General features: G+C 35.5%; 1 protein-coding gene across 2 annotated transcripts in view; it reads right to left on the bottom strand.

The window, feature by feature from the left end:
• Window positions 1-523: 523 nt before the first annotated feature.
• LOC114327547 (prolow-density lipoprotein receptor-related protein 1) overlaps window positions 524-15493 on the bottom strand; it is a 222777-nt gene continuing 207807 nt past the window's right edge. For both annotated transcript variants that reach the window (XM_050648833.1, XM_050648834.1), the window contains exons 33-37: window positions 14826-15005; window positions 13151-13503; window positions 11448-11674; window positions 10247-10484; window positions 524-8993 (exon numbers count right to left, since the gene is read on the bottom strand). In XM_050648833.1, coding sequence (XP_050504790.1) covers window positions 8859-8993; window positions 10247-10484; window positions 11448-11674; window positions 13151-13503; window positions 14826-15005 — 1133 coding nt within the window. In that variant the 3' untranslated portion in view covers window positions 524-8858. The remainder of the gene's footprint in view (window positions 8994-10246; window positions 10485-11447; window positions 11675-13150; window positions 13504-14825; window positions 15006-15493) is intronic.

The following is a 15493-nucleotide window of genomic DNA, read 5'->3' as shown; positions in this document are numbered from 1 at the left end:
TTTTTGAATGACATGGCAATGTAGCCTAGAAGAACTTGCTGTAACTGTGGAAATTTAACCGAATAACCTCTTGTTTATTTACTTTGAGGTGTGATTTTTGGGGTTGTTGACATCGTAGGTTCCTACCTGCAAAATAATAGATATGGGTTTGGTTGATATTTACATTATTTTACCGACCAGATGCAACTGACCTACAAACCTACTTTTTTAATGTTTAGATTTTTGAGTTGCGCGTTGTTGCCAGACTTCAATTTGAATATCAAAATGTATTTTCGTTTTTTGGTCAAACGGATCAATTTAGAAAAAAATGTAAGACTTTTTTGCTCTACATTGTGCCTTCTACGTATACCTTTTAAGGAACGCACTATTTTCGGAGACACCCTGTATATAAGTCTATGCTTCTCGTACGTCAGCTGTCCATCGGCGGAACTCCCATGCCGAGTTGGCACGGTTATTCGGGGTAGGTCCGAAATAACCTATTTCGTTACAATACATACCTTATGAAATTAATAAAACAACAGAGTCATTTGTCACATATATATTTAAAATTTATACATACACAAAACCGACTCGAACGGATCAGTAATATAAAACATTACATTCTAAATATTGTACCATTTGATATTTTTTTCTCTTGTTTTCGACTTCTGTCGCTACACAATAATGCAGCACCTCTTATTTACGTATTATATTTCACATCTCGAAAATAGTCAAAGAGAGCCAATAACAAAAATTCGAAAAACTATTTGAGTACTGTAATTGAGCATATAATCATTATTAACAACCATATAGCTGCCCGATTTTTTAGTGAAAAGTAATTCGTACAAATTGTACAGAACGTCCAAATTATCTGTATGCTTTCTTAATCAGAGTAAATTGTGTCACATGTCATGTGTCAAAGTCATATCGTTGACATATGTCAATTATTATTTCAAGGCCTGCGAATAAGGTAATGTTGCGATGTAAAATGTATTAGTGTATCTGTATACTTAATATACCTTACAATTAATTAATTAATTCGAAAAAAACTAAATTTATGGAAATCGCGAAATCAAAGAACATCAGAGCTAATCTTGTAATAGACAATACAATAATTGAGCGTGTGTCCTGTTATAAATATCTAGGTGCTTGGATCACAGACGATACTGATCAAACAAAAGAGATTAAATGCAGAATAGAAATTGCTAGATCAGTCTTTTATAGAATGCGCAAACTCTTTTGCAATCGTGATATCAACATAAAGTTACGAATACGAATGCTGCGGTGTTATGTCTTTTCCACCACGTATGTCTTTTTCGTTATATGGAGTTGAGCTTGGACACTAAAACAGTTGACCATAAAAAACATCGAAGCATTCGAGATGTGGTGGCCTCGAAATCTACGTGAATGGTTCATTTTGTTCTTTCTAAAATTGGTTTAATATTTAAATACAATACAAAAAAACTGTTTAAAGGAGATAGGTATATGGATTTCGTTGAAATCATAATATGAAGTTAGGTTATATTATAATAGAGGTATAACTTCTTGCGTGCGTACAAAGTACACACACATTTGTATAGTCTTATAAATTGTACAGATTATATTCGTAGATATATTATATAATTCGCAAATAATTTTTTTTCGATTATAGCGCCATCTATCGACAACTAGAATAAATGTTATAAATGATTTTAATCACGGACGTGCCTTTTTTTCTGTCACATACAATTTAATGCGTTCGAAAGAAATCGAAAAACTGTGACGCACTGAAAGATGCCTATGAGAAAAAGAATACCAAATTAGAAAAAGTGGATTCAGAACAGGACTTTGAACGAGGGAAGTACTTTTCAGTTTGCAAGTTCTAATACAGACAGCCAAGGATGTTAACTGCGATGTGTATGCATGCTTAATTGATTTCAAGAAGGCATTTGACAAAGTAGCACATGGGAAACTAATCGATATCCTAAAAACATCAGTACTCGATGGTAAGGATATAAGATTGATCTCAAACTTCTATCTCCAACAAAAAGCAACAGTGCGATTCAAAAATGAACTGTCAGAGATCTTTATAGTCGGAAAAGGAGTTAGACAGGATTGCATACTGTCACCAGCATTATTTAACATATAGGTACTCTGAAAACATCTTAAGAGAACCCTTGGGTGAATTAGAAGATGGTATTGCCAGTCATGCATATGGTGTGGTCGTTGTTCTCTGGTATTGCAGTAAATGGCCAACTTATAAATAATATTAGATATGCAGACGATACAGTATTGCTAGCAGATAATGCGCAGGGGCTCTAAAGAATGATGGATAATGTTGTAGAAACATGTAACAAATAAGGCCTAAAACTAAATTGCAAGAAGACAAAAATAATGATCATTAGTAAAAACACCAACATAAACGCTCAAATTACAACAAGCAATACACCTTTAGAAAGAGTGGAGAAAATATGCTATTTGGGCTGCAATATTAAGGACACTTGGGACCATAGCTTCGAAATAAAAACTCATATTGAAAAAGTCAGAAGCTTTTTTACCTTATCTTTAAGTATCAATATACGCAGAAGAATTCTTAGATGTTACATCTTTAGTGTACTCCTTTGTAACGGTCCGAAAGTCATTATTATTTTTTCTTCACCCTGTATACTTAAAATCATGTTTGTGTTTCAGTGTATTACGTAATTCGTTTCTCACAATGTTAAATTGATCTTGTGTTCTCATGGATATTCATATCTCTTTTATCTGAGGGACCTCAATATGTTTCGTACCGCCAAAAAATCGGGACACGTAAATATTTTACTAATGTATTTTTGGCGACTGTGAAACTGGAAAATGTTTATCTTATAGAGATTAAGTGACTCTGTGTTGTTTATATAATATATTTGTTGGTATCTAGTGGGCCAACTGTGCGAAAAGCTAAATCAGAGAAAAACAGAAAAACAGCGAAAACTAAATCAGAAGGTATTTAGCTGAGATATGGTTATCAGGATTTCGTTTGGTTTAGTCCTATTTGCGAGAGAAAGAGTTACTGCCTTTGAAGGCGTGGTTGAAATTTGCTTAAATCTTTTCTATTCGTTTTGAAATGAAGAGTGGAAATTGACTAATTTTTTGATTGGTAAAACCGGACATGGTTGAGTAGGATAGAAAAATGGGGAGATGTAATGAGTTTTGGGGTTGTGAGAGAGTTCTAAGATATTCGAGATCAGTTCTGGTAGTTTAGAGTAAAAAGCTGGTGCTTTTCCGTCAGCAGGCTCTTTGCCTTGCTGATGGAGAAAATTGTTGATAATAGTTCAATGGAGATAGTTGTTTGTATTTAGTTCAGTTCAGTTTTTGTTCCAGAGCCGAAGTAGGCTTAAGTGGCTGCTGTCGTCGTAGAGTGTAAATTCTCGGCCGTATTTTGTGTTTCTAGTGACGGATTAAACAGATCCATTGGTTTTCTTTTGTCGAAAAGTTCTTCGTTTCTTTGAATTAAGTTTAATTAATAACAATAATAATAATAGTATCCAAGTGTTGCATACAATAAACGAACAATGGAATTTCATCTCTAATATAATAATATTAATAGCTGTACTTTATCTGTCAAAATGAGTGTCGTTATGTGCCGTGACAACAAATGTGCCGCAATCAGCAAAAGATGCCATGAAACGATTAGAGGCATTTGAAATGTGATGTTACCGACGTATGTTAAGGGTCTCATATATACACCACACAACTAACATAACTATTCTTCAGAGGCGAAGAAAAAACAAAGAAATTATTAACACCGTAAAGAACAGAAAATTGGCAATTCGGCCACATTACGCGTAATAGTAAATACCGACTTAGACAGTTGATTCTACAAGGCAAGATTGAGGGCAAGAGAGGCCAGGGACGTAGACGTATATCTTGGTTGGCCAATCGTAGGAAGTGGATATAATAGGTCTGTTCCAAGTAACAGTCAAACTAGTCAGAATTCGTCAGCAAATAGTTGGTCAGTGAGAGAACATTAATAAAATCATCAGTGTTATCCCCTCGTTTCCTCTACTCGGCTGGTCGACTATTCGCTGATAGTTTCCGACTGGTTTGGCTGCTTGTTGGAACAAACCCAATAAGACGGGTCAATGTGATGAAGCTGCTGTGAATAGAATACGATGTGTCAACGTGGTCGCCTTTCATACGCAGATATTTGGACGTTCTGTATATAAAAACGAGGCAAACGCCTCTGAAAAGCATTTCAGCTTCTCACTAACACTAATAGGTACGGTAGATTACGAAATATTTTTCACTTAACCTTAAAATTACAACATATACATACACAACCATCATAATACAAAAAACTTATTTTGCAAAGATTAGTAAAAAATATAATCGATTTAATATCAGTCACTTTATTTACAAGGACGTATGAGTTTTGTTAGTTCGAACAAACGAAAAATCAGCAAAAACATACATAAAGAATCAACAGACAAGATTTATACTAATCTTCTTCTTCTTAAAGTTCCCTCTCCTATCGGAGGTTGGATATCATAATGGCTATGGTCACTTTGTTGGCTGCTGCTCTGAATAGTTGTAATGAACTACAGTTAAACCATTCTCTAAGGTTCCTCAGCCAGGAGATGCGTCTTCTTCCTATGCCTCTTCTTCCTTGGATCCTTCCTTGCATAATAATTCTCAGCAACTCATATTTTTCTCCTCTGGTAATGTGACCCAAATATTCCAGTTTTCTAGTTTTTATACTTTTCATAATTTCTAACTCCTTAATTACTAATCATTGATTTGTATAATTGAATTGTATGCAACCACTGATCACTGAAATTAAACAAGCCATTGAGCAAAGACTATTTAACGAAAGTCCACAAATGACAGTTGGCAAATGACAGTTGACAAATGACAGTTGACACTTGGAAAATCTCCATGCGTGATTCTTTCGGCGTTTGATTTTTGCTGATTTTTCGATTGTTTTCGGGTTAAAAAAAGATTCAAATTATGTTGGGCAACAATAATAATATGGAAATTAAATGACCTTAATACGACGATTGCCCAAAAATGGCACAAGTCACAGCAATTAATTTATAACAATAGTAAAAGCTTTCTTCCGGTGTGCACGTCAAAAAGTAGAAATAGTGTAATGAAATTATTAATAATTATTGCCAATATAACAGTTCCAAATAACAGTATTGATATGAATTTCGTTCATATTACTTTGGCTTTATTTGTTCTTGGCACATTTTTTGAGCTTGCTTAGATTTTATTGAGCAAAAATAAACCTCAACAATTTAATGCAAAATTGAATGCTTAATATGAAACTACCTCGTTTTGCACACCACTCCATAAATAACGTACATAAATAACATGTGCTGTATAACATGTAACATAAAGAAGGTGCGCCGTGCTATATCTCACTTCATCTTTATTGAAAAATTAATAATTTGGTTTCCTAACGAAGTATGATAATCATTGTGACCTTGAATGTGGGAGCAAATCATAGATATGATTGAGTTTTTGCTTTTCGGACGAATTAATCATGTAATATCTCATTGATAAACCCGACTTTGTGAAAGAACACCAAGAGAAAAATATAAAAACGAATAAAAATATGTATATTTGAGCCTGCTGCAAACAAAAACAGTTCCTCGTGTGCAAAATATACATTTGTGAATGAATCCACGCCTTGCCTCAACGTAATGGTCAGAAGTTCCGGTATTTTTTCGAGGGTGGATTTCGATCCAAGTAGTCATAAAATTGTTATAAACAATTTAATTGTTTATAACACTCTGGCTCATAAACTGAAAGAGATAAAAAAATGTTTCAAATAAAATTTGTTCCTTAATAAAAAACGAAGAAAAAACGTTTACTAAACTTAAATCCAACAATTAGAACTCAAGATATTGTAAGATTAGTGCACAATGCAAATGGCAAATTGGAAAATAAATATTTTTCGAAACTTTATCGATCATAACTCGGCTTCTACGCATGCAAATGAGCCTTAGAAGGTCTCATTTTAAAGATTAATTACTAGGCTTTCAAACAAAGTTCGTTAAATTACTGTATCTTCATTTATTTTAAAGTTATACCCGTTTGAAGTTATAATTTTCTTAAAAAAATTGTACATTAATTTGTTTTTAAGGGTTTCAAGCTAATTTGAGCTATAAACATTTATACTTTAATTAACAATAATACTCTTGCGCCTCACAGCGCGCCATTAAAATATCGATATCTTGGCCAAAACTAAACTTACGAACATTTTCGTAAGCTCAAAATGTTCCTGAGTTCTTCTATCATTATTGTTAATTAAAGTATAAATGTTTATAGCTCAAATTTGCTTGAAATCCTTATAAACAAATTAATGTACAATTTTTTAAAGAAAATAATAACAAGAAAATAATAACTTCAAACGTTTATAACTTTAAAAGAAATGAAGATAAAGTAATTTAACAAACTTTGTTTGGAAGCCTATTCATTAAGCTTTAAAATGAGACCTTCTAAGGTTCATTTGCATGCATAGAAGCCGAGTTATGATCGATAAAACTTCGAAAAATACTTATTTTGCAATTTGCATTGTGCACTAATTTTACAATATCGTGAGTTCTAATTGTTGGATTTAAGTTTAGTAAACGTTTTTTTCTTCGTTTTTTATTAAGGAACAAATTTTATTTGAAAATTTTTTCTATCTCTTTTAGTTTATGAGGCAGTGCCTTATAAAGAATTAAATTGTTTATAACAATTTTTTGACCACTTGGATCGAAATCCACCCTCGAAATTCGTAATCAGCAGCAAAAAATCCATAAGAAACCGTTGAGTTTGTCCATCAGATTTGAAAAGGACACGCGCCTAGACTAATACTGTAAAGAAGAAATTGTACACCAGATTCGCTGTGATGAAATAACCTATATATGAAGTCAGTACCAAAGGATTTAATATTTTTTAGATAGTATGATCGAAAAATGTTGGAAAGTAAGCTTTTAAATTGATTCTCTATTATGCGTTGCAGCTTAATGGGTCGTTTAGGGACTGTCATTTGGATCGCATTAGTATTCCAATTAGGATGAAAAAATCCGCCGCCCTTGAATTCAAATATAACGAACCGCCACTGACGGTGACTGAAATTGATCACTCTAAACACAAAAAAATAATTTTGTGACGATACTATTCTCTTATCTCTTACCCCTGACAGTATCAAAGGCCAAACATAAATCCATTAAGGGTCATTCTACTAAGAGGACTCACAGGAAAGAAAAGTAAATTAAGGTTAAAAACGAAGATAAGGTTAATAAACAGCATCATATTACCGGTACTAACATACGCATCTCTCGCATGGGGACACGTATGCAACACAACCAAAAAGAAGATACAGGCGGCCCACAACAACAGCCTAAGAGAAGCAGTTAAAGTCCCGAAATACATCGCTGAACGAATCCTATTCAGAGAGCTACAGCAGGTCAGAGTCATGGAGATAATGACAGACGAGGCAAGAGAAAAATTCGCGGAGCTGGAGCATCCAACTTCGCATTCGCTTTCCACCGATGGAAGCCCAAACGTCCTAAACAACAAATAGTGGAATAAAGTAAAAAAGACAAAGAAATAAAGAGATATAAAGAAAACAAAGTGGAATAAATAAAGAGGGACCAAGTGAAAAGTGAAATAAATAAGAAAATAAAGTGGACAAAGAAGATAAACTAAAGTAAATAGAGATAAAAGAAGAATAAATAAGTAAAGATAAAACAAGTAGATAGTTCGTAGCTCGAATCACCAAGTGCCGAAGAAACATGCATCCCATGTGTAGGTCCAATACCACGATCTTAAATAAGGACAGCCTACCAACAAATATAAAAAAATATAAAAAAAAAACGGCGAAAGCCAACCAAAAAAATAAAAAATCGGCGAAAACCACCCAAAAAAAATATATAAAAAACAAAAAAATCCGGGCAAGTAGGGCCCAAAAAACTTGAGCACCAAGTCACTGGGCCGAGCCTCGTTTGGCTCGGTACAGTGACTTGGTGCCCAAGCAAGCAATTTTTAATTCGCGGACAAGTCATTAGAGGATAAAGGCATAGAGGGCTTCACGCTGGCCTAAGTTTTGAAAACCGATTATGGCACCACATTGGAATCTTATTACCCAGGATTCCCATGTGAAGAGCATTTGGCTGATAGTTTTGCCCTATCGCGCATCAGCGTGCTATATGGAGGAAAGGGATGGTCTGGAGCATTGGAGCGAGGTGGAGTGACTCCTGTTTTTAGTCAGGTTAATACACCTCGCTCTAATGAATTGTTACACCCGAATGTGCTTTTCGATAGGGTGGACATTTCTCACAGTCCGGGTTAAATCAAATTTCTTACTTACTTGCATTAAGGGTCATTTTCGGTGCGTTTAACGGATAATGCCTATCTACACATCGGAACAGGTGAGCTGAACGTGTTCTGAAGCTCGTAGATTTAGTGAGTTGAACGAAATCGATAGATTCCTATCCTACCCAACTACTACGTGTGTTGAACGTGGTTATTATCTTTCTGAACTTCTGACGTGTTGAGTTAGACACCCCCATGTCTCGAAAGTCGTATATGCAGTTACGCATGTACGCGTTTAGCGTTATTTAAATAACGAAATAATTTTCCATTTTGTTTTGTTTGTTTAGGTTAACATAAATGTCGTAACAAAAACGAACTCTTTCTCCGATTGTTATTTACTACCCGATACTACCTATCACAATCTTATTTTATTGTTTCTTTTAGAAACGCCCTTGACTCTATTCTGATTACTATTCTGATGATAAATACAGATGATCAATGATCTTATGTCACTACATTTGCATTTCACCTTTTTTGACGTGCACTACGCATAATTGACAGAGCTGACCGACTTACTTTTTACACATTGATATGTTGAACTCGATATAATTTTCCTACAGTTCTTCCGTTGGCGGCCTCGTCGATTCATCTCCGGTGTGTTCTAGGAGGATGGCCTTTTCGTCTCTAACGCTACTACTCGTACCTCCGTTGTACACTGATTCGTATACTGGATTGGCAAAGTTACCAGCCTGAAAAACACAACGTCAGAGATTGAGTCATGATTGAAATTATTTCTTTACTTAATTTGTTAGTCTTTATTTTTAATTTATTTATGCGCACTTTACTAAAAATATAATTTATAAATATTTCTTTTAAGTTTCCCCGACAAAAATTAAACGAACCGTTCACCTATTCGAAGTAAACAATTAATAAAAATGTAAATTAGTGTGTATTTATATCATTTGGAGCTGGTTCTGGAATTTTCGTTTGAAGACTACAAAGACGTTGTGGACTTCGATATCCACAACGTGTTTGTAGACTTCAAACAGGCATACGACTCAGTCAAACGGAACAAACTCTACAATATATTGGCTGAATTGGCAATACCACACAAGCTAATTAGACTCATTAAAGCCACTATGGATGGAACTCAGGCATGTGTACGAATACAAAACCACCGGACAGACTTTTTCAGAATTTCGCAGGGACTAAAGCAGGGAGATGAGCTGGCCCCAACTTTGTTTAACCTGGCACTGGAGTATCCGATTAGGCAAATGCAAACTGGACGAGGAAACCTACTGACCAACCGAACGGTTTAACTGGCCGCTTATGCCGATGATATTAATATTATGAGTAGAACATCAACAGGAGCACAGGAAACATACGCAGAGTTAAAAACGCAAACAAAAAGGCTAGGTCTGGAAATTAACAAACAAAAAACAAAAATAATGATACAGACGAGAAGAAATATAGTCCCACAAAACATTATACATGAAGATGACATTGAAACGGTTGGAAAGTTTACATACCTGGGAGTAGAACTATATGCCGACGGATCAGAAAATAGAGAAATACGAAAGAGAATAACGCAGGCAAACAGAGTTTATTTTTCCCTCCCATATATTTCGGTCTAAAAATGTCCACCGAAATACAAAGATGAGAATCTACATCATTTTTGGTGGCGAATTTAGATTTCTCGTCCCAAAAAAACCCCGCTTACCAAATTTCGTGTTATTGTCCCATGCCTGTTAGGAAATATTCAAGAATAAATAAAATAAAAGTTTAACTTTGATACCCTCTATTTCGGTTATTATCAACTTTCGTATTAAGGTAAGATAGCTTAAATCGACCTATTTTAAACTCAGGAATCTAAGGTTAAGCTATGGCCCATTATTTACCAAAAACCCTGTATACTCAGTTTGAAAATTACACCGTAAAGCAAACAGACATAATCCGTCACATGCCAAAATAACAAACGAAATATGTTTAACTATCTACTTACTTTGTCAGCTTCTAACGTAAAAGGTTCTGCATCTCTCTCTGGAAAGATGGGATTACTGAAATCGTTCTCTTGCAGCCTTTCGTGAGAGAAAATCGTCCGCTTCTTAACGTAAAATTCAAAGACCAGGAAACCCGCTACTAATACTGCGATTATCACCGCTAGAGCTGCCAAGATCGGTATTGCAATACTTCCGTGTCCTTTGACTTGAGGTACCTTTCCGTAACTGTCCAGTTCACACCTAGAACAGAAACGAATGAATAAATAAAAGACTCGTTTTGTTATACTATAAAAGAAACTTTCTCCCCCTCCCCCTTCCGCTTAACGGTATTCTTCTCCGTCCCACTATTCTCTATCGTACTCGCATAACCATTTCTACTAGACTTACACTTTTGTTATATACCTTGTAGCATTTTTATCTTCCACTCTGTACAAGGATTTAATTTGCGTCCTACAAATCTTTAAAAGACAAACACGAATTAAATCTCAAAAACTTCGAACGAAAATAAACAAAATCCTATTGTTTATTTACACAGCAAGCAATTGCGTTGCACAGACAAACGTTTGTCTTTCATTTTAATTCGTTTAAACTAATGAGTTAGTAGTTATGAAATGTAATTATTTTGTACAGAACTTTATAAAAATTGTACTTTGATTTTGCCAGTGGGTAAAATCTTTCTTTTCCTTAGTCAATGTAATTACTTTTGTTTATTGTTGACACTCAACAGATTGCAAAATAAATTTAAATAAAAAAAAAATTTAATTCGTGTTCTCTGAATATCATAATTTCCTATTGTTTTAATAACTGTTGCATAGTGAACGTCTGCAAACCTCTAATTCTTCGTCTAACTTAAATTCAAAGACAAAACCTCCCCTTGGGTTAATTTTTTCATTGCCCAAAATAATACTCAACAACTTCTGGACATCCTTCTTTACCTCCCATTCTCACGATTAATTTACGTTACAAACTCTACTAAGTTTTCATTATCCCCCCCCCCCGTCCAGTCCCCCCAACTTCCCCACTTCCTCTCGCGACTCACAGCTTTCTATTTCTCTCACACTCATACAAAGATAATTACTCTCTCGATCTCTCTTCATCACCCGCTCCATAGTTTTTTATTGGGCTATCGATATGCTTTCTTTAATTATGTATTAGCTAAATTTAATAACTTTTTAATAATGACAAATCTGGATGATTACTTACTTTACTCCCGAGAAGCCAGTGGGACAGCTGCAGTAGGGTATTCCGTCGCTAACTGAGCAGGTTCCGAAATTTTCACAAAATTGTTCACAAGCTGCCGGTCTATCACAATCGGGTCCTGTCCAATTCTTGGTACAATGGCAGACGGGAGGTTGATCTGTATTGGTAATGACACAGATTCCACCGTTCAAACATCGGTTCACGCAAGGATTGGGTCCCACTAAATATTTCTAAAAAAATTAGGAAATATAAATTTATCCATTTATGTTCTGAGAAGCTAGCCAGACGTATGGCTCAGAAACATGGACATTAACAAAGGCCAACATAAACAAAATTGAAATAACTCAGAGAAAAATGGAAAGATCCATGTTGGAAGTAAAACTACAAGACAGAAAAACAAACAAATGGATAAGAGAGGAAACAAAAGTAAAAAATGTAACTGAACATATGACAGGGTTAAAATGGAGATTTGCGGGCCACAATGCGAGACAGGAAGATAAAAGATTAAATGCTAAAATACAAAACTGGAGACCGTAGACAGGAAGAAGAGGAAGACCTCAGATGCGATGGAAGGACGATATTGTAAAAGCTGCAGGAACTAACTGGAAAAGCGCAGCCAAGGACAGACGGAAATGGAAAGATTTGGGGAAGGCCTATGTCCAAAGTTGGATAGAAATGGGCTAAAAGAAGAAAGAAGATGTTCTGAGAAGCTAATAAAAGTGAAAGGAAAAGTTACAGAGAATAAAATCAGGATGTACAGAGACATGGTAAAATCGATAAAAAGCAGCCACTAAAGCCTTATGCTGGCCACTCACTTACGGATATCGAAGAGGCCGGGCGACTGACAGGCGGTTAATTGAAGCCAAAATCACCACATACACGCAGTTTTCGTAAAGGCGTTGGCACGCTCGATCACAAAACTGCATGTGTGTGGCGTCTCAACAGCAGTTCATTAACTTAACTACTCAAATAACGGCCTTCAGTCCTGGCCTGCATGCCATGGCCTCTTCGATATCCGTAAGTGAGTGGCCAGCATTAGATAAGGAAGAACCAACAAGAAACATCCGAAGGGTGGAATGGTAAACTTGAGGAGTAAAACAAAATGGCTTAGCACCCAAGAAGAAAATGGCAAACATAAATGTCGTCAAGAACATCCAAAATTCAGAAATATGATAACCGCTAACAAAAACGGAAACAGGGAACGGAGAAGCAGAGAAGTAGAATCTCATCTAGAAAGAAGTAGATCGTCAGAAGCATATATAATTATCAGAAACATAAAACTGATAAAAACAAAACGAATGTGAGGATCAGAGAAATTATGGATAGAAAAGTGACAATTATTGAAGAGATCCAACAAATACATCTTTGATGGTATGGCCACATACAAAGAATAAGAGATCATCGATTACCAAAAATAATTTTTTAATGAAATGGCAACCTCTTAAAAGAATGAAGAGGAAAAGACCTACAACTGGACGTGGGCGTTTGGAATCCAAAAGGCCATGTCACAGACAGATTTAGGTCCAGATGATTGTGACGACAGAAGGCAATGGCAACTCGGCAATTGGGAACTAGAAGGGCAGGACGCTATAATTCAGTACTGATACACATAAAATCAGAATAAGGTGTAAGCATCTTCAAAACCTAAATATGGAGACTATGAATTTAGTGAATCTGCTTACAAGAGGAATAATCGCAGTACTTACATCGCAATTATATCCATAGAAGCTTTCGGGACACTGGCAAACCACTTCATCAATATCCTCATTGGGTTTGACGCAGACTCCTCCGTTCTTACAGCTGCACTGTTCAGAGCAACCTTTTGGCGGATACCGCCCCAAGCACAATTCCAACTCGCACCTTCTTCCTCCATAGAACTTGTTGCAGATGCACTCGGGTTGTTTGACTCCTTGGCGGCAAGTGCCACCGTTCAAACAGTGATTTTCGCAGACATTTCGATCGCAAGCATCACCCGTATAGCCTGGTGCGCAGATGCATTTGGATCCGTCGCCCGTAGGGCGGCCGTGTTTGCCGCAGACGGATATTTCACAGGAACGACCTGTTGAGTATTGGAAAAATATATTAATTTAAGAAAAATGTCACTTAATTCCTACTTCACTCTGCTGTTTTTAAATTATGTTAAGTTACACTCAGTTATGTACCCTCTGCTGTTTTTAGGTTATGTTCGGTTAAGTATCCGCGTCAAACAGAAGAGGCGACACGGTGTGGCAAAAATATGAATTAGAAAATGTACGGAAACAAAACATTTTGGCATGTAGTTAAATAGTTATAAATATTATAAATAATTATAGCTAAGGCATAAGCATTCGAAATGTGGTGTTATTCGCTGTGAGTTTCGTCGGTAGCGCTCTCTCGCGGTTTGAAACTTTACTTTTCTTCCAAATTATTGTATGTAAAATATTACAAAACGAGAAAAATATATATTTATTTAAAAAACACAAATTATGAACTGAAATATATTATTTTAAACTGATTACTGAACGAATACACAGAATTAATAATAAAACTAATTATGATTTTTTATTTTATTCATTATAATTCTAATATTTAATATATAAGTTCATGCAACTGGATGACTGCTTATGCAAGAGGCCATTGAGAAAAAGAAGAAGTTTATGTGAATTATTTAAAGGTTACCTCGGTTACCTCTGTTTTTATTGTTTTTATTCGCTGTGAGTTTCGCCGGTAGCGCTCTCTCGCGGTTTGAAACTTGTACTTTTCTTGTAAAATTGTTCAAGTTAAATGCACAAAACTGATACTAACGGCGCTGGCGAAAACTACTTAATCCCCTCTACTCATCGGCTCACAGCGAATAGGCGCATCTTACGTATATCATGGGTTGACCGAATTACTAATGTGGAAGTCCTGCGTAAAATGAGGAAAGAGTGTGAAATTCTCATGGCCATCAAAACTAAAAAATTAGAATATCTAGGATATGTAATGAGAAATAAAGAACGTTACGGCCTTCTCAAACTGATTTTCCAAGGGAAGGTAAATGGTAAAAGAGGACCGGGAAGAAAACGTATTTTCTGGCTTCAAAATTTACGAAAGTGGTATAACACGACTACCACTGAACTGATCCGCGCTGCGGTAAGCAAGTCAAGATAGCAATGATGATCGCCAACATCGGGAACGGATAGGCACATTAAGAAGAAGAAGAAGGCATACCATAATGTTCATCCAACAATGTTCTTTTTATCATCTTCTAACAATCCTTCACTTCTAATATGATAGTTCTACAAACACGGTTCATTTTGAATACAATCAGAAGAGAAGAATGAACACCATTATGTACATAAACATCTGCATAAGCATAACATCCCACAAACACGAGTTAGGATAGTTTTCAAAACCATTTACCTCTATATTCAATGGGGCATACGCAAATTTCTTTACTGTTTTCCATCCTACAGACACCGCCATTATGACAATTCAGTTTTTCACAGTTCTGGCAGCGATTTCCAGAAAATCCAGGCGGACAAGTGCAGTGAGGTATACCAGTCTCTAATATGAGGCACATTCCGTTATTATGGCATCTTCCTAAAACACGGAATAAACAAAATTTGTATTAAGAAATAAAGTCAAAGTAAAAAAAAACTATGTCATTATCAAAACAGTCTTAGAGTCCAGTTAAAACACCACATGTTGTACAAGAATTCATCTGTACTCAGTAGATATATCTTAAAAACACCCTGTAATTATCTACGATAATTACTTTCAGTTATTTATGTCATCATAACAATATTACAACCTTCATTCGATTATGCAAATATTGTTATCCTAGATCACGATTCACTAATAATTGCAGAGTCAATTATAAACACTTTTCATGGTCGATGCTGAATAGGCATTTCTAAATATATAAACAGCAAAACTATAACAAGGGAATTTTTATTATTATATTAGACATTCGTCATTCTATTTTGTGATCAGACGTAATATTTCCACATTAAAGATAGTGTCTCTTTTTCTTCACGAGACGTTCTTTGGGTGCGGTGCTACCAGCTTATGCTCATGCGAGTGTAAAT

This window comes from Diabrotica virgifera, chromosome 4 (genome assembly GCF_917563875.1).
Source record: "Diabrotica virgifera virgifera chromosome 4, PGI_DIABVI_V3a".
NCBI lineage: Eukaryota > Metazoa > Arthropoda > Insecta > Coleoptera > Chrysomelidae > Diabrotica > Diabrotica virgifera.
The sequence above is the reverse complement of the archived record's forward strand: the minus strand, read 5'-3'. Positions and strand labels throughout refer to the sequence as shown.